Here is a 24,793-nt window from a genome sequence, read left to right on the forward strand (position 1 = left end):
GATCTCCTTTACCCACTTATTCCTTGCTGCCAGCACTATCCCATATTATAGCCGTCCTTGGCGAGGACTTATTCGTACCTCTGACCAGTACACTTAACTATAGGAGGGACATTTGCACTGTCAAGAGGCTTCAGAGGGTAAATTTAGAATTCATCATGAAGGAAGGGTAAAATGGAGGGGCCTGAGAATAAACCCATGCTAAAAAGTCACTTGACATACTTGGTGGTTAAGCGTAAACCGTCTAAGCCGAAACCGAGCGAGGCTGCGGCTGCAAAGCCAAAGCCAAGGCGGGTCCATAAGGGCGACGCCTTGGTAGTGAAGCTGGCAGGTAAACTGTCGTACGCTGACCTACTTCGCAAGGTTAACGTGGACCCCAGACTGCAGGAGCTTGAGGCCAACGTGGCGAAGACCCACCGAACCCTGGCCGGGGATATGCTCTTCGAGCTCAAAAAGGACCCAACGATCCAGAGCTCGAACTACAGGGAACTGGTTGACCAGTCCCTGGGCGAAGCGGGCCAGGTCAAAGCGCTGTCTCAGCGTATTCTTGTCGAGCGTAAGAGCCTCGACCAGATTACGACGGCAGTTGACCTGAAGGATGCTCTGTGGGATGAGCTTAATGTTGATGTGGCAACTGCAGACATCCGGTTGCGGAAGGCATACGGCGATATGCAATCCGCGACCATAAACGTGCCAGAGGCCCTCGCCAACAAAATGTTGGCGTCTGGCCAACCAAGGTAGGCTGGTCAGTCTATACACTTGCGTCCAAACGGCGTATTAAACGCTGTTTCAGGTGTATGGGTTTCGGTCATCGGGCGGGCAAGTGGTAGGCCCCCGATCGGTCTAAGCTGTGCAGGCGGTGCGGCGAAGACGGGTACTTCGCCAGGGGATGTCGTAATCCAGGTGCTTGCTCTGCACTGCCGAAGCGGGAAATAAGCATGCCACAGGTGGCGCACTGTGTGCGGCTTACAGGAGGGCCTTGCAACGATAATGGTGCAGGTTATACAGATTAATCTGAACCACTGTGATCGTGTTCAATTTGAATACATTCACATAAGTGTACGGGGACTAAAACCAACTCATACACCCTTATTCTGCGAGTCACATGACTCAATACGACAATTGTCACTTAGGTGACTCGCCACGGCGAGTCGAGTCACCTAAGTGACAATCGTGTCACCTAGGTAAGAAACCCTTGTCACCTAAGTGACAAGGCGAGTCACCTAGGTGACAATTGTCACCTGATTCGCGGTGACTGCAACATAGTCACGTCACTCGCCTCGCAGAATAAGGGTAATAACATCAACTTTCTACTCACACCATTTTACATGTGCGACGCGCATGCGAGTATCTCAACGATATCAAGGTCATAGTTGGATGCAATACATATTGGCGGAGTGACTATTGTGGCATCAAGGCCATTTTCAGCTGATGCAGATGTGGTAAATTTGGTTTTCTGTTCGGCCGTCGCGGAAAATCCACGTGACCTTGGCCTATGTGAAAAAAACAATCCACCAAAACTCTGCAAATAACTCCCCGTTTTCGCTCAGGCCATGGCGTCCCATGACGCCTTCAAGGTCCGCGTAGTTTAAGCCTATCTTCGCGTTGAAGGTACCCAAGTGAATTTTAATGTTCCTCTCGGGGTTTATCTCAACCACACTGTGCAGCTGGCTGTAGAAATATTCTTTTGCCCCTTCCACTAACGTGTACGTTGCTCGAATTATGAGGGATGCTTTCTTTCAAATATACTAAATTGTTTGGCCGATAAACAAGCGTTCAACGATTGTTATTATAAGTATGTTATTATTGATAAACTTGCTATCAATCATCGTCATCAGTGTCATCGCCGATCGAAGCATCTTCCATTGCTTCTGTAGCCATATCCAGATCCCCTTCGTTGGCTGTCGAAGCGCGATTCGGTTCAAAACGTGTCTTGAACACGTTCGAAACTAAAAAATTGAGAAAAACATTAGCAACATTAAACCAATCAGCAATATGCCACCAAATCCTTACCAACATCATTATCCAACAGATTGATCACACAGAAATTTTTCGACCTCAGATCGCCACCCAGTGCCAGCATGAATGGATTTTCTGGACAAGCATCCAAGCATTGAATCACTCCCGTTTTAGGATCCTTCTTGTACACCAATCGCGCATCCTGATCGTCGAAGTCCCATACCTTAAGCTTTCCGTCCGCTGAAGCTGTCGAAAGCATACCTTTGACCGACGTACTAAGCACCAAACCGGTGATCTCCTTTTCATGCATCTCCTTCGACCACAGCGGGTGTTTGGCGCGCACGTCAACGTAGTGCACCCGCCCTTCGTTGGTACTGGCGACAAAGTGATGCTCATTGTGGTGACTCCAGCAGACCCGTTCAATTTCACCGCCCAGATCCCAAGTTTTATGACTGCTGCTTTCGTTGGTGGTTGAGCGGCAATCGAACACCTTAACCCGTCCGTCGCAACTGCCAACCAGCAGGGATTCCGCTTTCGCCGGATGAAACTGCAGCGTTTGAACTTTTTCGTCAAACTCACGAATGATGGTATGCGGACTTCCATTTTCAATATCCCACAAAATGACTGATTGGTCGACCGATCCACTGGCGAGAATATGTCTAAAAAGTGAAAAACCAAGTTATATAAAGCTGTCTGCTAAATGAAATCTCTAACTTACTCCAAATGACGATTCCAGGACAAATCCAGTACAGCATCTGTGTGCCCTAATTTAGGCTTGTTCTTTTTTCGGCTTCCTTTCGAACCAAGCTTAAACACCGGCTCGAGTGAATCCTGAATATCCAAGTCCCACAGCGTTATAACTGGGTCCATGCATCCTATGGCACAAATGTTGCCCGATTTATCGCTGCCGGGATCGAAGCTGAGCCATTCGATACAAAGCGGCGGGCTAGGCAGTAGGAAATCGTGGTGCACGTATAAGCTTCCTTCTTCGTCGTTAAAAACTATAAAAAATGAGGAATAAGTTATAAATATATTACAGATTTGAATATGCCGTTCTTACTGTAAACTTCCATCGTTGCACTTTCGTTTTGAACGTGTCCAACCAGAATCAAGTTATCTGTAGGTTTTATGATCTCATCTTCCGCCTCTGAATCGTCCTCGTCGACGATGTTTTCCGCCGGGTCTACAACAGCCACCGAGCCGAGTCGTACTACGGGTTCTCCAGCTTTAAACAAATTGAAACGTGAATTTGAATTGTCTCGAAAGATCTAATCAAGACTTACATTCTTGTTCGTATCGTTCGAAACCGAACTCGTCTCCTGGCGTAGCCCCAGCGCCACTACTTGAAGCACCGGCTGCCTGACTAGCCAGCCTAGCAGGAGTATCGTCATTCTCTTCGTCATCTGAATCATCCATGCCTTCGGCACCGTCTCTATAAGCAGAAAATTTATATTCATATTATAACTGAATAATCTGAATAAGCATGTCTAATTCCCGCTACTTACTCTTCCAAATCATCCCGGGTATCGTTGATAATCTTGGCCAGCTCGGCTGGGGTTAGTGTAACCTGAAATAAAAAAAAGTGGTACCTTATAGAATTTAGAATCTTTTGGCTATGTGGTGAAATCAACCTTATCCGGATTCGCCTTGGCCACCCCGCGTCGGATAAACAGCAAACTGGGAACAAAATTAACGTTCGGAACCTCATCCTCCTGATCGGAATCCATTGTTGCTTTCGAAAATCAAAGCACTATTTTTAGTGGATAAAAACCAGAAATAGTTATAAAAACTGCAATAGCACGAACTAGAGCACTACCGACCACGACCAGTAATACACGTGTTTTGATTTGAAGAACTGTCAAACGGTATTTCACGTAAACATTTTGTTTACGTTGCTTACGTCAATCAGAAAAATATGAATGAAAGCTAATGTAATATATACAGGTGTGAAAATGTTGGTTAAGTGGTGTTAGTGCAGTGAAAAAATTTCATCACGGTGTGGGTGGAATCGTACCAATCACGATGAAGCGTGACGTCAAACTCCAAAAATAAACCCCATTGTCCAGCGCGGTTTGTTTTTGTAGTTTGACGTCGTTTTCTGATTTTTCGCTACTAATACCATCAAATGTCTTCATCTGCCACACCTTTTTAAACCTCATTGAATGAAAGCATCAGGACATCAGTTAGCGTTAGCAGATATAACGCTGAGTACTGTAACGGGTGTTATTCCTAGAGAGCACCTAACATACATTCAGGCGTTTATGAATTTCTTAGCTTAAGGGGCTTAGATTAAGTTCCCGACTAATTTATTTTTTGATTTAAATTAATACAAAATAGCAGATTTAAAATTTTGATATCGAAAACAAGTAAAAATGCTATTATCCAAATATTATAATAGAGCTTTCCAATTATTTCTTGTTCCGCTTTCCAACTGTGTTCTTGAATTTTGAACAGGAAGAAAAATTTACCAAAATTTTGGAAAAGCAAGATACCGAACTAAATATATGAAAACCGGATAGAGAGTCGCGAAGACGGTCTTTTTATCTCATGCTTTGGCTGTTCTTCTTCTTCCTATTACGTTTGCTTTCATTTTCGGGCAAATAAATCAAACTTGTGCGTGAACATCTCATTGGGCGTGTGAAGTTTGCGTTTTATAATAACATTTTTTGGTATTAATTGGCCCACGGGTATTTCAGTTTTTGCAAAAATGTTAGTTTATAGTTGAGACAAACAAGATTAATTTAATTCCAAATGTGTTTTTCTAATCTAATCTAATCTCACACTAACGCAGCCAATTCTTGAAGGCATCCTGGAAAATGACGATTACTTGAATCAATCATTTTTCTTGTCAACGGCCAGGCCAACTGCGCAGCATGTACCGCAGAGAGAATTCCAAGGAATCAAGTGGAACCAGAAAAAATATCTAATTCCATTAAACTCCTTGAAATCAAGGGGAAGGAAGAAAGCGTGGACCTCCCGTACTAAACGCTTCCCGTAATAATAATAATTGCCTAATAAAGTTGCTAATAAAGGTTAAGTGATACTCCGGACCCTCAGGGATGAACTAATGGTATTTAGACCAGAAGCCAGGCTGCAATTGGCCAAGGATATAGCGCCTTATTTCGCTCTCAGAAAATAGATTAGTTTGCCAAAAATATTAGTTTTAATCATATAATACTTGAAAATAAAGTCGTGTGGTTTAATGGTTGCCTAAAACTACAATTGTAAGGTTAGGAACTGAAAACCGCACGACCCCGCACCTCCTAGCTTGGCTACTCAATTATACAAATTGAAGTATTTCCAGGTATGGCCACGTGGAGGCGCTAGGTAGGGGCTTGGGATGACTAGAGCTATGTTGGGCGCTTCTTAATAGTTGCCTTCCCCATTTCATACCCATTTAATTCCAAATGTGTTTTTCACAAAAACACCAGCAGAAAACTTTTGAGAATTATCAATACTTTTCCATTTTGGGCCAACGATAACGACTGGCTGCATTTGACAGATCGTACTGGCTTCATTTGACGTTAGAATTTTTCCTCTTCGCGAATCTCTCTCAGATGAAAACTATTCGCGTTGATGGCATTAAACGATCTCTTGCACACTCATAGAAATGCCCGTATGTACGTGTGGGTGAAAATCTGCCAAAATGTTTCGATCTCTTGCGCTCTTTAAGGAATTCCTATTCCGCTTCACCCCTACAGTAAACTTTTAGAGGTGGCAGCAGCTTACGTTCGTCAACGCGAATTGGCGAAACTAGGGGGGTTAAGCCTTCCCCAGAAAAGATTTAGTCCCCCTAGAAATGATCGCTAGTTCCGCCAATGATGAAAACATGCTTATTTTTCCGTGATTTCGGAAACATTTCTCGTTTACCGTAGTTTAAAAAAATTAGAGGGGTTGTGTACAAGACACGATCGCATAGGTGACATAGGCCGACATAAAGGCCCCCATACACGTACGCATATGTTGGGTTGGAAATGAACAAAATGTTGGAGGGTCATTCCGGTCGAGCGGCGAGCCGAACATTTTCTTCTGTCAGTGTGGTTCGTGGCACTCACACACCGGCGAGCGTGTTACGCGAACATGAATTCACCAACGTTTTCGGCCAACATGTACGTACGTGTAAGGGGGCCTTAAGTCTCTTTGTAGCGATAGTATAGCATATATTCATGCATGTAATAAGAGATCATCAAGATCTCTTGATCAAGATCAAGAGATGGCGCTTTTCTGGTGGTAGTAAAATCAAAATTTCTCACTTTTCTATGTTTACCTACCTGAAAAACAATCACTAATCATATTTTATTTGTGGTACAGTTACTCTGTTATACTTAATTTTCATGACTTCTGCCAGAGCCGGCGTTACAACGTGCGAGGCCCTGTGCAGATTCAGTAGCGAGGCCCTTTTTGTATGCTACAATGGAATTCGGTTAAACGTCCATTGTGACAGTCCAAATGATCATCTTTTGAGGCAAGCTCCAATTGTTCTACATAGTTTACGGACTCAACTATCATTTTCCAAGACCCGCCGTGCGTTCATACCGGAAATATTCAATTCCACAGCGCGTAGGAGAAGTCACGACTAAATTGTATATTGGTGCCCGTTGCGTTACTGAAAAATTCCCTTCAAATCAATCCACGGACCGAGCGGATTACGTCAAAGGGCCGCATGTAGGACGTGGGTTATTATAGTTATAGAGGATCAAGCAAATTTGTCATTTTCATGTTTACATCCTAACACTTAACTAATTATTGCATATACTTTTTAACTACCGTAGGATTTGAGTCAATGTTGCGAATCGAGTGAGAAATCAACCATGCCTACTCCCACGCGAAAGAGTATGAGAAACATAGCATTCAACGCTCACGCGGCACACGCATGCGTAAAAGCAACCGCCGCCATTGCTGCGTGCAGACATTCTGCTATCCATACACTCGCGCATGCGCATCCTCACATCGTCTTCCTGCATAGCTTATTCCCGAGTCAAAAAACTTGTGGGGAATCAGCTGCCCGTGAGGTTGGTGGCGCACTGGGATACAAATTTTGCATTACTTTTTCTTCTTCTGCATCTTCGTCCACGATTCTACTCACGGACGGGAGTACGAGCCGTCATGAGTAATCGGTATCAGTAGATCGGGCTGCAACGACGAACGGCGAGCGACGACTGTAGCTGTTAGCTAAACACACACTCGCAAAAACCACACGAGTGTGGGCTTCGCAACACTGATTTGAGTAAATACACAGTAAATTTAACTGTTTAGTCTATTAGCTCCCACCAGTGACCAAAGTAAGGGGAAAATTCCTCCTTGTGGAAATCCTTTGACCACCGTAATCTTGACCGATATATTTGCCAGTTATGATGGGATATCTCTACTCAAAAGCATTGCTTAAATTCAGCACATTGTAGTGTAGTCAATTCTGTTTTGAAAGAGAACTGTAATATTTGAAACGAAGGACGTCTAATCGAAAGCTCCTCCAATATCAGGGGAAGCAAAAAGTTCCGTTTGTTGATATTTGAGCGTTTTCTCAATTAACGACTTACCGTGTTGGTATCTATGTTAATCCCCATCTATGTTAATTCCCCAATCTTTAAAAACTCATTGCGGGTATAGTTATCTGAGATTTTCCCATCAACCCAAGAAGCGTTGATGTCAGATTTATTAGGCTGAAAGCCTTATGCATGATTTTCTCTTACCCCCTCTAATTTCCGCCAATGATCGACAAAATGTTATAAAGTGAAACTGTCTCGAAAAAGGTTGATGAGCTCGGATACTATACCGCCGTCCATTTTCTGTAAGAAAATGAGTAGAATACCATCCGGACCTGGAGATTTTATTAGTTCGAACGTGCTAAGTGCCCATTTGATCCAAATTCCGTAAACAATCGACTAACAAGCTGAGCCGTGTCGTCAGACATATGTATAATCTAACGACCCATTCCAAAGCAGCGGCGCCTAATTTCATCAATTTTTTTATAATACTTTACATTGTGTAAGAGGAAAGGAAACAATCGGAATCATGCAAATATTTCTTAACAGCCTATTGTATTGTATTCAACCACTGATTGTCCAGAAGAATTTTAAACATTTTCTCTAGTCATCACCAAGCGCGAGGCCCCCTGAAGCGCGAGACTCCGTGCGATCGCACAGGTTTGCCGGCCTAAACGCCGGCTCTGACTTCTGCCTAGTGTTCGACATCGGAACGAAAATTGAAGTCCGGGTTCCGGTCCGGTCCGGTTAAAAGTCGGTACGGTCTAGGTTTAATCGCGGTGTTAAGAAATCTTGTTGAAATGAGGAAACTTTGTCACTTGTTTTGGCTTACTTCCCAAGCACAGATATCAAGTTGTTATAAGTTTAGTTTAGATCATCGTAAAGAATCTTCCAACCCATCACGAAGCGATCACGAATTCACCATCACGAATTATGGTAAAACATAGGTTCATTATTTTCAATATTTCAATAGTTCAACATCAAGAATCCATACTTTTCTACTCTTCATTTGGGCCAATTTCTAGAAGATTTTCCAATCGATTGGTGTAAGAATATTGAAAATCGTTCGGGAAACCACTAAGCTATTAGCGTTCAAAATCTGACCTGAATTTTTTGGAATGACACCCTATACCAGCTACCTTCCTGAAAGACGTAGTCCTACGCCAAAAAGTTTTCCAGGCGCAATGAACTTTTCTTCAAGAAATGATTCATGAAATGCAATCAACGAGATAAATTTTGAAAATGTATGAAGTGTGTTGTGCTACACACAAAAACTATAGAAAAATCCCGTCCAGTAAGGTGTTTGGGAAGGCTAAGTTGAAATACTAGAAAAGCGCTATTTGTAAAGATCGGGTCACTTGAGTAGTCATGGTTGGGCCACCATAATTTTAAGTGCAGAAGCGCAATAATCGCTAGGGAATGTCAGTCACGTAAAATGTGATGTAATAAAGCAAAATTATTACGATAAAAACCTAGATTTTTGTTGTTTTTTTTTCGTTGTAGTTGTACACTTCGGAAAACGCGATTGCAGGAATATTTATTTTACAAGATCGCCAAAATTTCGCAGAAATGCTATTAAAAATAGGGTATTTGTACCTATACGAGCCGTTGCTTATGGAATTCATTCTTTTCATATCTCTATATAGAACTTCAGTACGTATGTCTTAGATTTTCTGCGGTGGCTCAAACTGTACAACATGGCCCGACTATGACAACATTTTTTGCCTTCACGTAAATGCCTATAACTTTTTTAATTTTCAAGCAATCAGTTCAAAACTTTCCGAAATATACCTTATTCTTAGACCGTTGCAACGATGTATTTAGATTTCCGAAAATTCTTTTGAAACGAAAGTTATGGGCGAATTCCAAAACGTGGCCCAACCACGACGAAACTCCCCTACACTTTCCTAACACAAACATCAAATTAGTCTAGGTCTAGGACAGGACGTGACACGTTGTATCGTAAAATAGCCAATTTTCTGTCAAAAAAGAGCCAGCTTTCTGATTGACTAATCTCAGGCATGCAAGTGTAGAAACGAAAACTCACCAGGGAAACGCAAAAGTGTTGCTGGAAACCACGAAACTATCAAGTTAGCTACCATATTATTTACGTTACTAGGTTTGTTAGAGTTTGTTTATTGTGGCGTACTGAAAAGTTAATAAGTTGCTAATATTATTGAAAATGAAATGCAAGGCATTTAACTGCAAAACAATTCGAAAACTAACGGTGAATTTAGGTTTTATAGATTTCCTACAGATAATAAAACTCGGCGGGAGTGGATCCGTTTTTGTGTATTTGGCGATGAAGATGTTCCGTTTTTTTAAGTTGAAGGAAGCTCACGGATATGTAGTGTATGGAAAAATAATAATTATTTTTATAGTAATTCTCAAAGTTATATATCTATACAGTTACACTTTCCGGACGGAAGGTGTGTACAAAACGGCCTGTGAATTGCTCCAACAATACATGCACAAAATGATGAGGAAGAATCTTCTGTTGAGAATCACTACGTTTTATGTTCGTCTACGTCTTGTCCAAACTACGAATTGAAATATGAGTTTGCTGCACTGCGCCAACAGAATTCAAATCTTAAAAACCATATACGTGTGTATGAGACTTAAGTCTATTTCTACCAAATTTTGCAACTTTTTCAGAAGCTGCAACCAATGGAAAACAAAATATAATAGACTAAAATTTAAAAAAAGAAAACTGCTGCAAACCGGTTCGCAAAATTTTTTGCTATGATCAAATAAGACTTTTGTACCGGCGAAACACAAAAAGTAAAAGAATGGTCAGAGAAGACTGTATTGCAGAATTTACAACAGCGGATTGCTTGCCAGAAAGGGTACGATGACCTCATACGCCACGGATACCAACTTCACGAACACTTCTTCGGCAGTTTGAGTCCATAGAATTTATGCCAGGTATTATCTAATGTTAAATTTTTCACTAAGGTCTACAATATTTTTCTATTTGAAGGTATTATAAAGGATATTGTCAAGTTGCTTGAACAAAAAGTGAGCACAATGTCAAATAAACAAAAAGATTGCGGTTTAGTTATGGATGAAATAAGTCTCGATGAAAGCGAAGAATATTGCCAAAATGCAAAACAGCTCGTTGGTAAAACTACTTTGTCTCCATCAGGCGATCTAGCCTGTAAAGGACTGGTACTGATGTTAGTTGGCGTAGCAAATAGGTGGAAACAAGTAGTTAGTTTTGAATATACTTCAAAATCTATACCCAGAGGCTATTTAAAGCGACTTATTGTTTCAACTGTTCAAATGGCAGAATCGATTGGACTTAGGCTTCACTTTGTAACCTCTGATTCCAGAGCTGAAAATCAACGAATGTGGGGCGACCTAAGTGTAGAGTACGAGAAAGATACTGTCGAAATTAATCAGTCGATTGTACATCCAATAGAGGTTCATGGTCAAAGACTAAAAACACGAGTTTGGTCAATTTCATAGGAACGGAGCCTTTCTCCGAAAACCTGCGCTGAGAATCGCGGACAAACACGCTGACGGTAGGGATGTGCGATATTTTATCGATACCGGAGGTATCGATATTTTCATTCGATATATCGAGTATCTGGCATCGATATTGTGCCTTGCGATATTATCGGATATCGATACCTTTTCATCCGATATTATAGGTATCGAAAGTTGCAAAAATGCCAGCTCTTCACGCATAACTTTTTGCCAAATCATCGAACTCACGTTTTTCAGTTCTCAACTCACCCCATCGGCAGGCAACCATGTTTTCGCCGCCAACATCTCGTGTGTGCGAAAATGAGATAGCATGTCAGCACTGCGTTTCACTCAACTGCCAGCAGCCTGATTTGGGCCCGCTGTCAAATTTTGAGCCCAGGACATGCTGTCGCTAACGTTCACTACAGCTTGTTATAGAGAAGTCGTTGGGGTGGTTCTCAAGCATTCCAAACAGGCATGTCTAAAAGCTGAACCATACTGCATGCCGCATTTAAAAAATGCTACAAAGTTTATTTGAGTCGATACGCTGCTGTCGTGCCTGATGAAATGAACTGCACGCTCAAAAAAGCAACCGCATCCCGTTTCGGTGTTGTCTTTCAGACTTCGATTTTTAACACTTCGGTAACACTCAGGATTGCGTGTGCTAGCTTCGTAAAAGATCCCCGGATATAGAGCACAGGAAGGTGTTTTCAGCCCATTAAGCGATGGCATCTATTTTCTCGGCCTATGGCCTAGTTATAGTGCAAGAACAGGTGGTTTTGACGTTCTTTGAATAAAAAATAGTAAATTACTTACAGTCTTGAGAAAATAGTTATAACATATTAAAATTGTATGTCGGCAAAGTATTTTAATTGGCCAAAGAAAAGGTAAATATGCTGAATTTAGAAACCTGCTGAAAATACCCTCCAGTACCCTATGCTGGATGTGTGTCTCTTTGCTAGCGTTAGGTTTTCGTATTCCCTTATCTATTTCATTCACTCACACGGCCAACTGAAATGAATATGAAGCGCCTCCAGGTGTGTTTTTGCAAACTTTAGAATACTCTTCTACGGTGGATGCTGATATCATCGGACTGTTTGGTTAATTGTTTCCTGAAGCCGACCGACCATCGTATCGCTGCAAGCGCTGATTGATTTGCAAGAACCATTCATACTGTGAACTGTGAAGCGAGCTTTCTTGAGATGTAGATTATCTTTAATATTTTCCCCCCTAGAATAACACAATGTGAATAAATAATGTGAGAAGGTTAACCTATGCGAATCTAAATTGCATCTAACACTTTTCTGATTATAGGAGCTAATGTAAGCATTTATGCTGCTTCTATTGAAATATAACAAACTATGCAGCAAATCACCGGGTTTTTCAACAAAGTCTTGCCAGGATATTTTGTTGCAATTTAGACCAATCTATTGAACAAAAAATTGTTTGAAACTGATTAGTTTTAGTCCTGCTGCTTCCAATTAAAAAGCGCCCGCCTGACCGATAAATCTGATGCGAACACTGTCGAGTGGAACGTATACGGTATCTTGGAGGTGCGGAGATGCCGGTTACATAAACGAGGCAGGTGGCCGCATCGCAAGCCCGTGCCGGATCGTATCTGAAAACTTTCTGAATATTTCGGATTCCGATATCGGTGAATATCGAAGTATCGATATTTTGGTTGCGATATACTCATTACTCAGTATCGGATCGGTCCGATATATTGCGATACCAAATATCGATACTTTGGCTTTCGATTCCCATCCCTAGCTGACGGACGAACAACGTCACACGCAGTACCTTGCAAGTCGCAAGGGCCTGCATAGTGTCGTCGTCCTGAAAGTAAAAACAAGTTAGATTAAAACTTCTCGGTCGGTGGTTTCTACAGTTGACGGAGGAAGAGGCACAATTTGTGTGTCTAAAAATAACCCTAAACCAGATACGTCGCTACATTAATAAGGGGGGTTGTGCCGTCTCCTTTTGTCCAGCGCCTCTATGGTTCAAAGGTACAAGTGCCACATGCCCTGGCGGGTGTGGTTGGTTCAAATCCGGTTATAATCTCTGATTATAGCATGGTTCAACCCATGCACCTTCCAGCATTGGACAAAAGGTAGGAGTCACAACGACAACTTGTTAAGCGTAGCTACCTATTATCCCCCTTCCTTTCCAATCTTTCTCCTCCTTTCCCAAAAATTTTCATTACTTTCCCCTACCGTCCCTCCATCAATTGTAGAACCTTCGTTTAAAAAAAATATTAATATTAATGCCTGACCGCATTTCAAGGTCAAAGACCAAAAACACGAGCTTGGTCATCCAATATATAACTCAAGAAGACTGGAAGTAGACTCAGACCCGGTGAAAGTTGTTAAAAACATGGTAAATGGCTGGATCAATAATCGATAGATGAAAATCCCCGATGGGTATGCTGATAAAAATAAGCTATCCTCAAATGAAGTGCACCGAGATCACTTAAAATTACTTGTGCATTTTGAAAAGGAAAACCAATTGTGAATATGTCATATTCCTAATGAACTTTTCCATTGTAATATTTTTAAAGTAACCCTAATTAAGAAGTTTGCAACGTTTCGATTGAAAACAGGACAGGCGAAAAAACCCGTAAAAGAAAGCATGATAGCAGAAGCATGCTGTCGTAGTTATAAGAATCTCTACTGTAAAATATATAAAAACAATGTTAAAAAATAACTGTAAAATTTCAAATTCTCTATCACTATCTCTACAAATTACTGATTTAATTTATGTTAATTTTAAAAGGTCATTAAAAAAGAAAAATAAAAGAAAAAACAGTTAAAAGAAAATTGTTGAAAATTCAGAATTGTATTTTCTGGTAATTATCTGATGATTATTCCGAAATTTCTTTATGCTCGTTAAATTGATTGGACAACTTTCAGTAATTTGGCCTATTCTCGGTGTAAAATTACTTATCATGTGGAAGTTCAGTGAAAGTGGCTGGCCGAATTCCCCGGAAAATTAATTCAGATGAGATGGCCTCGGCTGTCTAAGTTTAATTTGGATGACTATGCTGGATGATTTATTGAAACGAGGGGCTCTTGTCACTCTTTCTGGCGTATCTCCCTAACAAAGACATCAAAGTGGTGTAGGTTTAATCGCAGTGTTAAGAAAACTTGTTGAAACGAGGAGACTTTTTCATTTGTTCTGATTTACTTCCCAAGCACAGATATCAAATTGGTTTAAGTGAAATCGTCGCACAGAATCTTCAACCTGTTGGAACGGCAAGATTTTGTCACTTTTCTTTCTAAAATCACGTTATAACTATGATGATTTTTGACGTAGGACTACGTCTTACGGCAAGTTTTGAGATAGGGTGTCATTCCAAAAAATCGAAAAATGCGAGCGTCACGAAAAATGAAAGGTTTTGAGCGCTAATAGCTCAGCGGTTTTCCGATCGATTTTCAATATTCTTACACCAATCGATCGGAAAATCTTCTAAGAATTGACCCAAATGCAGAAAAGTATGGATTATTGATGTTGAACTATTGAAAAATTGAAAATACTGAACCTATGTTTTACCAGAATTCTCGCTTCGTGATTGGTTGGAAGATTCTTTACGATGATCTAAACCTATACCAATTTGATATCTGTGCTTGGGAAGTAAGCCAAAACAAGTGACAAAGTTCCCTCATTTCAACAAGATTTGTTAACACCGCGGTTTAACCTAGACCATTTTGATGTCCTTGCTTGGGAAGTACGCCAGGGAGAGTGACAAAACCCCCTCGTGCCAGCAGATTTCTTACGAACGCGATTAAACCTAGTCCAATCTGATGTCTGTGTTAGGGAAGTGTGCCAGAAAAAATGACACAAGTTCATTGTCCCAACAGATCGCAAATTCTTTACTGCGAGACGATTAAACCTCGGCGAATTTGATATCTGTGTTGGAAAAATGTGCTACAGCTGTAGTGTTCCATTATAATACGGCTCTGTATGAATACGCATGTTTGCCGTTTCATTAGAAGTGTAGTGAAAAGATGTGCTGTTGATAAAATAGGATTGAATTGGTAAAATCCCTTCAATGTGGGAAACTATGGATAATAAAAATAATCTTTAATTTCAGTAAGGTAGCAGGAAAGCAATAGTTTGTGTTCTTGATTTTGTTAAATTGTTTTCAAATGCACAATCTTTTGAGAATTGAACGTATGCAATGTTACTACTTTGATAAATGTTACATACAACGCATGTTGCATATAGCATGTATACATGAAGAATCGAATGATTACAAGCATGAATACATGGTACTACGACTACAAAGAGACTTACGTAGTCCTGCGTCACCTATATACGCGGTCGTGTCTTGTACACAACCCCTCTGATTTTTTTTTCCAATCAATCATAAAGCGAGTATTTCTAGGTGGACATGCTTCATTATTTCCGATTTTTCAATGCAATTCAATGCTTCATTATTTCTAATTTTTCCATAGAGCGTACTCAAAAATCGATAGTTTTCTTTATTGATGTGAATACGTAGAAGATTTTCCGATCAATTGGCGCAAAAATATTGAAAATCGATCGAAAACCGGCTAAGTTGTTAACGCTCAAAATCTTTCGTGACGCTTGCATTTTTTGATTTTATAGAATGACACCCCATCCCTAACCTTGCCGTAAAACGTAAGACGTAGTCCCAAGTTTTACTCAAAATACCCTTAAAGTATATAAACTCAAATTTTAAGCAGAAAATTCAACCGATGTTGGCTACTTGCTATCAATAATTCAGCACCAACTTTTCAAATGGGCCATTCTGCAAAATGTAAACAAACTGAATGAGCGTTATTTTCTGCTGGACTAGAAAGAACCCCTCACTCGGTTTGTTTACATTTTGCAGATAAACCCTTTTGAAAAGTTGGTGCCGAATTAAATTAATCTCTGTGACAAGCACTTTTCTGTTTCTGGTGCCAATTTTTTGGTTGGAAAACTACTTTAAGGGCGTTTTGAGGAGTTTTACCCAAGTTTCACGTAAATCCAACTTATTTACAGGTGAACTCATTTAAGAGTGTACTCTTTATCGCAGCACCCAGCTGCTAACGCTTCTGCACGCAGCCAGCTGAACCAGATATCACGCACACTATCGTCGTCATCGAAAATCCAACATGAAACACCCACTACAAAACTTGCCACCCGAATAAAACCAATCCATTCATGCGTTTCATTCGCAATCTTTTAGCATGTGTTCGTGTTGCCAGGCATCAGTGCAGCAGCAGTAGTGATATGCGGACTGCGAATCGAAATCGGAATGAAATAGTGCGAGTTTTGCCGTCGTCGGTGCTACTGCTGCTACTACAGTCGTTGGCTGGCTGACCGTTTTGTTAGAAGTGTAGTGTCAAATTGATTGTTGTTTCATTCATTCAAGTTTTTCCTCCGGAGCTGAGGGTTCGTCTATTGTTTCACCGCAGCAGCCGCACCTACTTAGCTGCGCTAACGGGATTGTGCGATTGTGTGCCGTACCGTGCGTGGGTGTAAACCGGAAGGATTGGTACATATCACGAGTGCAGCGTGCAATGGATTGCTAATTAGAAGTCCTGGCTATGGAAGCGGGATTCGCGTTCTAAGCACAGAGTTAAACTCCGCTTAGCAGTGTATTGTACGATTTTTGGGAAAAGTTCAGAAGCAGGAAACGAGAAGAAAAGTCTGATTGAAACAGACTTGTTTTTTGTTTTTGTTGCGCTGTGAATAGTGTGTTCGTTTAGCTTGAAGGCTAGTTAATAAAACCTAACATTTATGCCGAGTGGTGAATCCAGTGTATGGCGACTATAGTTTTCAGAGGAAAAATACATTTTGCTCATTTCCAAGCGATTCCTAGAAAAACCGAAACAAGGGAATCCTCGACACAATCGCTGTGGTGAGACTGAGATTAAATTACCTACGTGTGTGCGTGCCGTGGAAAAAGAGATAACAACAGGCAGTGTCCTTTTTCAGAAGTAAGTTCTATGTTTTTGCTTGCCTCTTAATCATCATCGTCTGCAATTACTGTCCTTACATGGGACTTTCCCGAGAAAATATGCTGATATGCTCCCATCCAGCTGTTGCTTTCTCACTCTGGCCCAACATTGTATGGGAGTGACAAAAGCAAAAGTCTGTCACGAACACTAAACAAAAGCATTGTATTTTTTAATGAGGGATGCATTTCTGTAAAATAATGTATGTACCTAGGGGCATGGGCAAATGTGAAGCTTTGCAACCATAATTGCTATCGATTAAAAAATCACTTATCGCGGCGGACAAATTGGAAGCAATCATCGTCAAGATCAGCTAAAACCATCGTCAATTCCGTAAGTTAGTTGACCAGCACCAATACCATTACGGATGGTCGGACTGAATCGAGCTGCAGTAACAAAACTGCTGGTGCTGTGCTGGTGGAAGTCGACCAGTTCGTGCAGGCTGCCGAAACATTGCGATCTCCATCGGCCATCCACACAAAAACAGCACACGTTGGACGTTGCTGGTTGCTGCGGGAACGCAGTCGGCTGACGAAACCCAACAAGAAGCAACCAGAGCGCATTGCGATGTAGTAGTGTGTGCAGCAGAACCCTTATAACACACATCGATGATTGTGATGACGATAGCGATAGTCATCGTCATCTTTCTTCGCACGTCCATCGTATCTGATTTACTGCGTGCACGCTCCAGTGTGTTGGTGCGTACCAGCCAACCAGCCAGCGCTGCTAGAGCGAACACTGCGCTAAATCGGTAAACCGAAGGAATCGAACGGACGGAGGCAAAAACAACAACAAAATATTACCAACTTGTATCACAAAGAAAATTGCTTTAGCCATCTAGCGTCTCCGGACCGTTTGCACGATGGCAGCTAGCAAGCGGTTGTGCCCGGAGCGAAATGACGACAGGAATAAACGTCTGGCTTCATTTTCTCGATCTATGCATATTGACTGATGACTGCAGATCCCAGGTAGAAGTGCCCAAGCGTCGGCTAGCAATGCAGCGTAGTTGAATACTTGAAAAACAGTTTCAACGCAGCGTGACTAACAAATTTGGAAAATATTTGTTTCAATTCATTAACATTATTATATTTCAGGAAATCATTGAAAAATGCCAAAACTTCAAGCACTGTCAACAAATAGGGAATCAACCAGCACGCATATTGCTTTTCAGGCCCTTGACAGCAGTGTTATACAGCATCTCTGCCATCTGCACCATGAATGTAACTTGTAAGATTCGGTTGCCAGGTATCCCGCACCATCGCTCCTTCTTGCTGCCAAAAGGCCCAAGAAGTCAGATATCCTAGCCACTAGACCATATGGGAAAATTTCAGCAATTCAGCTCGTCGCCTTTTTTGTAGATTGCGCACATGATCCCGTGCATTCACGCCTGCGATAAATGCTCATCCTTCCAAACGTTAGAAATTATTCAGTGATCAGTGCTTCACCAGCATATTTTATGCCAATATGAACTGGTACATGAAATTTAATACGCGATTTTAATGTACCCGGGTCATAATGGGGTAATCGTTCGCTCGGCAGGGTAAGTGAGGTATTGTGTGGTCTCTATTTTGGCCCACCACGGCAAATTAAATGGAGCGGTCTAAAATACCTCATTTACTCTAAATGGTTTGATAGTTGACTTTTTTTCACTTCAATAGTTTTCTTCCTGCTATTATTTCAAAAGTACTGCAACAGTTAAATATCGCAAAATTTGCAACCAAGGTTTTACGTTGCCAGCAGTCCGCCCTCGATGTTCCACGGTTTCTGTCGTGTTCGAAAATGCGTTTGACCGTTACGGTTTACACTTCCGCAGAACGGATTCCGATGACCTAGCCTCAGCGTTCGCTCAACTAGATTGATTGATAATCTTTGCGTTTTCTCCAGGATTTAGATTCCCCCGTTGAGTGTCCCATATGCTAAGCTGCTCGCTAAACGGATCGAGGATATACGCACGTCCGTCGTTTGAAACGTGCCAAATCTTTAGTCCTGTGTATATTTCATAGATCTCGCTGCCGATCCATTACGACACCTTCACCATGCTAGAGACGATTTTCGTACCTACAACTGTCTTCCGCATAAAAATATATGGAACCTAGTGGATCAATCGGCATCGATTCTCATAAATTGGCAATCGGAATGGATTTCGCCATGGTAAATGACAAAAAGCAAAGCGTAAGAAGCGACGTTGAACCGTCTCAATCCTTGCTATCCTGTTTTGGTAATACTTGTACTTTAAAAAACAAGACTAATTTTGGATGGCGATGAAAAACAACTACAAATGATGCAGCAGTAAGTCTAAACCTTAGCGATGACTGACGAAAAGATAGATTTTAACATGTTCTTCAGCTCTTTCGTGGTTTTGCCGAACAAGTGCTTTTTCCGTTTTGGTCACGAAATTATTGGACTAGATCCTCCGTTTTGGGTTCGCCCTTCTGTCTAGACTTTCTGTCGGTCGCAGCTGGGGTACGTCGGGAGGGTTAGCGATCTGCGGTATAACCTGTATCTTTAACCGGTCCATCTTCTCTACTGATCCCTTGGCATAATGAACCGGGAGCAAAACCGGGCAAAAACCACATCTTCCTTCGCGTGATACTTCGAGATCAGCGCGGCAACTTCCAGCAAACACTTCGTACTGTATATGTCCCAGATAGCCCAGTAGGATCTGCTTGTACCTTTAACATTGTTCAATTTCTTTGCTCCGGGATGATGTTGGATAACTGCTCTAAATCAACTGATAATGTGAAAATTTTTCTGTACACAACAGTGCTGCTGCAATTGGTGATGCATAGGTGGGTTCACCTCCCAGTTGGCTTCGAGGTATGATGCTGGCCGGGGGGGCTCCGTAGCCGCAAGGTTACCGAGTCTGCTTTGACAAGCGAGTAGGTCGTGGGTTCGAATCTTGGTAGAATCAGGCCATTCGATGTCAGGCAAAAAGAAATGCAGTGCAGGTCATACAGCAAACACCCGGGCGATATTACAATAGATCAACTATACTGGTCGCAGTAATGAGTCCGCACATGTAAAAAAATGACGCTGGCCTAATAAACCAGTCATCGTAGGTTCAAAACTCGACTGGGAGAGGCTGTTAGAGTCAATAGGATCGTAGCAACTGGCCCTGCAATCGTCCTGTACTCCAACAGCTGGCTGCGAAGTCTGTCGTATAAAAACAGAAGGTCAAGTTTTGATAACGGAATGTAGCACCTATGCTTTGCTTTGCTTTAGATGGGTTCACCCCCAGGTGGCACGGTAATCGCATGAAAACTCGCTAAAATCCGTCAATTTTTTTCACTCCCTAGGTTATGAATGCCAGTGAATGGAACCGTATTCGAGAGTCAAACTGATGGGTGAGCAGTATAATGCCTCGGAGTAATACACGTTCGTAAAGTCTTTTGTGATACGGAAGATGAATCCCAAAGCTCCCATTTTTCATATTCATACCCGAATTATAGACAGAAAGTGCTGGAAGTAGCCCAGCGTACCTCATCCTGGATGCAACACAGGATGAGGTGCAACATCGGCCAATAGTTTTCAACCGAACTGAAAATAATCATTTCGAAAATTTCACATGTTTTTCGCCTGGACTGGTTTGCTTCATATGACGGAATTCATTTCTGTATTGCGACAGTCCTCTGTGATCTCTTACGATGTCGTGAGACAGAGCTTAGATTATACAAATAAGTTTGCGTAAGCAGCTCCATCTAAACAGTAATCAAGTAATCTATAAATAGACTAACTGTTTCGGCCGAATACTTCCCTACGAGACTGCTTTATTCTAGTAAAATTCCGTATAAATTTGTCATTTTGTCAAACCATGGTTGGTTGAATTTTGCAGTGGAAAAGTGCGACAGTATTTTCATTTTTAACTGCTACATGCAAAACCCAGCGTGTGCTCTGTTCGTCAGCTCACTGTGCAGTTTACTTTCGGATCAAACTGGTTCCATTTTTTGTGACTTGAGTTTTCATATTTATTCGCTTATTAAATTCCAGCAACATGAGTAATTGTCAGAATAGTGAAATTACTGATTCAAGCCTTTTTAACAACCTTTACGATTCATTTTCGAGGTTTTCAACAGTAAATTTTGGCAGCCACCAACCACCAGGTGTATCATAGGCTTGCCAACGATCCTTTCTCAGTTCCAATGGGGCCGTTCTGTATCGTTCCTGTGGTGGTGCCGGTGCGGTGCGGTGGTGAGTAGGCGCACAATCAAGCAACCCAACTCTCGGTCTGACGGCTCGGCAAATATTGACCCACGCTGCGTTATCAGGTTTCTCCTTGGGAAGTGATTGAAGTCAACCAACCCCGCGCCCGTTACAACGTGACCCGTCCGTGCGTCCGTCCGTCTCTCGGTCCCGCTTGCTCGAAACCGACCGCAGCACGTACCTACACGTACACGGCATCAAACACGTAAATAGCTACCGCTTGTGTCGGTTCGGTCGGTCGGTATCAGGCGAGACAAAAAGTACAAAAAAGCACCTTATAAATCAATTTTCAACGATTTTTTCCTCGGTGCACTTCCCTCATCGCTTTGTTTGCTAATATACACTGCGCACTGTTTCTTATCAGCGGAAAGGGCAACCGAAGCGGCGGCGGTGTTCGTGTATAGTGAAACCAACACCACTCCAAAGTGGGGCCAACACAAACTGCTCGGGAAAACTTTGCACTTTGCTGTGAAAATATGATAAGAGCTTACTATCGAGGCACAACAGGCAGCCGCCGAAGAATGGGGAGAAACAATTGGAGTGTGGGGGGATGACTGGATGTTGATAATGGTTCAATTTGTAACTCGAAGCGCGCACTTTCGTTTGGTTTCCTTAGAAAATTCTTATCAATTTCAATGCCCTATTCCCGTTAGCGGATTTCAGAGTCGTGTTTGATTTGTGCATTGAATGAAACTAAATTGGGCTTTATTGATTTATTGAGTTGCAACAGGTTTTGAGTGACATATTGAACGATTTGAATTACTAATCAACTAGTCAGTCAGTCAGTTGATGATAAGACTGACGATTGTAAGCAACAATGTTGTTTGGTGCTCGTTAAGTGAAAGTCTGCCTTTCCGACGAAAACAAAACAATGGAATGTCTGGCATGTGGGTTTTACTGTAACCATGTGCATGTTCAAACACGATGCAATTGCATGTGTTGGACCGGTTGCTAGTTATGTTAACAATGGTATAATTATTGTGCAAGCTAACGGTGGCATGTAAGCTGACGATGATTTGGCCATTATTCGAAGGTTAACGTACTTCCTTTCTAAGGTAACATCCACGACCAGTGCGCAAACAATTCCTCCGTTCTGGGATTATAAATGCGAATGATTTCACTACCTCAAAGCAACGTTCCTCGTGTATATGGCTAATCACAATACCTTTCTGTGATGGGAAAGCCTTAGATCGCGTTTGTTTTTTCTTACTTTTCGTCTCATTAAATTTCCAACAGCCCGACGGACCGAGTGACAGACTGCACTGTTTGTTTCCATTTTATCGCACTGAATTTTGGTAACGAGCTTGAAAAAATGCCACCCATTCGGAACACGGATACCTACAGACAGCAGAAGACCAGGCCATCTTTTTCGCTTGGGTTTGCTTCCACTTTCCGCTGGCTGTCTGTCTCGGTTTAACTACCGTACGAAATTTCACCAAGCAAGCAGGCAAGCAAGCAAGCAGTGTGCAAAAAGCAGGTCATATTTTGCTGTTGTAGCCTCCGAACCAAAACCGAAGCACAAACCTAAAGTGACAGCCTTCTTTTGGCCGGATGGCTGGCTGGCTGGCTGCGTGGCCGAGTTTAGGCGTGGGTGGGACCGGTATAATAAAAACCAAAACAAGCAAAGTTGCTACTTTTGCCATTCTTTTTTTTCGCATTTCATAATGCATTTTCACCAACGCACAAACATTGGTGCCTTCGGGGTAAGTATAATGGCAAACCACTGTGTGTCGTCCCGTGGTTTCGTCGTTTTGACAGCCTAGTTCTTGTGTATGGTTTTAGTCCGATGAGATGCGCTAGAGCAAAGTTTAAACAACGCACGCTTTGAAATGGTTGGCTAGAGTTGAAGAAATGGGAGGGTTTGAAACACATCCAACCGCTAACGGAGCATGTGTTTTTTTTGTCCTTGCTGTACCATGCGGACTCTTCGGTCCCTACTTACTCGTGAGACTTCATATGAATTTCTCAAAAATAAATAATTTTTTAACTTCTGGCACCTCCATTTCTACAATGGTAAAGAAAGAGAGTCAGAGGACAACATTGAGCTAAAAGCTAGCTTCAACCTAGACAACGACTTGCTAAATGAAAGAGGTTCAGTTTCTTCGATGATCATGAGTTCACCTCATAGGAAAGAGGAAACCCGTACGGACTGCTTTCTCGATCGCGGCTTTACGATGACGGGGCTCCGAAGTCGTCTCGTGTTGCGCTCAAGCGATTCTACGATGCACAAAATGGCGGTACAAGCTGTATCTCAGCGAGGGATACCTACAGGAGGGAGCCAGCAGTCTGGCCCTTATTTTTTCTACCGACCAGCAACCGTCGCACGCTGTCGTGAAGACTAGGCGGCAACGGTCAGCCGAACTGCGTTGTCAAACACGAACGCAAAAGGTCTAAGTGGCCTGGAGTTCACAAAAATGAAAGAGCCGTCGGCGTTCAAACTCCATAAAGGGGCTTCATGTCATCAGTGAGATGGCGGAGGCTTGCAGCCTCGCAATCACTTCAGCTAACGGCTGTTCGCAATGAGATCCTTACTATTGCTGTAGTATTCGACATCGGAACGAAAATTGAAGTCCGGGTTTCGGTCCGGTCAGGTTAAAAATCGGCTCGATTTTTGTTATTCCGACTTTTAACTGGACCGGACCAGTACGCGGACACCAATTTTCGACATCGGAATGTCGAATACTATACTGCTGAACAGGATTTTCTAACCATACGGCCTAAATTCTAACATTTCCAGTTTATGAAAGGCTAACTACTTCTCTTTTGTGCCGAGGAACATATCCCATGAGAATGAGGCATCGAACATGACTTCCCAAGACCGCTGGTGTTCACAGTTTTTTTTTGTCTAAACAGCGTGGATGCATCGAGCGAGAGTTCGCAAGGTTTCCCAAAAGGGAACTTTGGGTAAACCACTAACCATGAATTGCACACCAAGAAACTACCGAAAAGTAACGCTCATACCTCGGTCTCCTATCGCCTGCTGTTACCGGAGCCGCCTGATGATGTTGAGCAGGGTAATCACGCTAAACCACAAAAATAGCGGCCAACCTTCAATGTATAATGGCCTGAATTATCTGGAATGTAATTGGTTGGCATTAATTTGAGATGGCCATCTAGATGGGTAGGTACAGTGCGCACTCCAGATTGTTCGATCGCAAGTGTTTGTGGAGTCCGTAGTGTCTTCCGCTGATAATAGGGTAACCAACCTATTTTGGACCCTATCAGCATCTGTACATAATTTGGACACTTCCATTTGATTTTGCTGTAAGTGTCCAAATTATGTACAGCTGTTGAGGGGGTCCAAAATACGTTGGTTACCCTACGCCTTTAAATCTCACAGCTGGTATTGTTGTTGCCAGTGAGGCAAGGTATACGAACTCGTCGACTACCTCGAACTCATCCCCGTCGATTATCACGGTATGAATTATGAGCTATTTGCACTGCTTGGAGAGATTCCCATCGTACATCTGGCGAAAGTCGCAAAAAGGGCACGACGTACGGATGCCGAACGACAGTGCGACGGAATTAGTTCTCTACAACAACCTCAATGGCATCAGGAACAGGGGGCTCAACGTGCAAGATGGCTTGATCAAGTCGAAGGTTATTTACGACTTCTGAGACGACTAAGAAATAGGCGACAAGTGTCCGTGATCGAGTTGAATGGAAACGACTTCTTGAAACAGCACGAGGCACCCCGAATCTAGGCTACTGACGACGACC

At 42.2% G+C, this 24,793-nt stretch overlaps 2 protein-coding genes across 2 annotated transcripts in view; one reads left to right on the forward strand and one right to left on the reverse strand.

The window, feature by feature from the left end:
* Positions 1-1,791: 1,791 nt before the first annotated feature.
* Positions 1,792-3,776, reverse strand: LOC128736712 (periodic tryptophan protein 1 homolog). The gene is made up of 7 exons (XM_053831200.1): positions 3,588-3,776; positions 3,462-3,523; positions 3,240-3,388; positions 3,017-3,181; positions 2,675-2,957; positions 2,011-2,615; positions 1,792-1,946 (listed from the first exon to the last, which is right to left on the reverse strand). The coding sequence occupies exons 1-7, from the start codon at positions 3,681-3,683 to the stop codon at positions 1,819-1,821; spliced, it is 1,488 nt and encodes a 495-aa protein (XP_053687175.1). The 5' UTR covers positions 3,684-3,776; the 3' UTR covers positions 1,792-1,818.
* Positions 3,777-16,199: 12,423 nt separating this feature from the next.
* LOC128738233 (ras-related protein Rap-2a) overlaps positions 16,200-24,793 on the forward strand; it is a 305,617-nt gene continuing 297,023 nt past the window's right edge. The window contains exon 1 of the mRNA XM_053833222.1: positions 16,200-16,855. The gene's annotated coding sequence lies outside the window, so the exon portion shown is untranslated. The remainder of the gene's footprint in view (positions 16,856-24,793) is intronic.

This window comes from Sabethes cyaneus, chromosome 2 (genome assembly GCF_943734655.1).
Source record: "Sabethes cyaneus chromosome 2, idSabCyanKW18_F2, whole genome shotgun sequence".
NCBI classification, from domain to species: Eukaryota; Metazoa; Arthropoda; class Insecta; order Diptera; family Culicidae; genus Sabethes; species Sabethes cyaneus.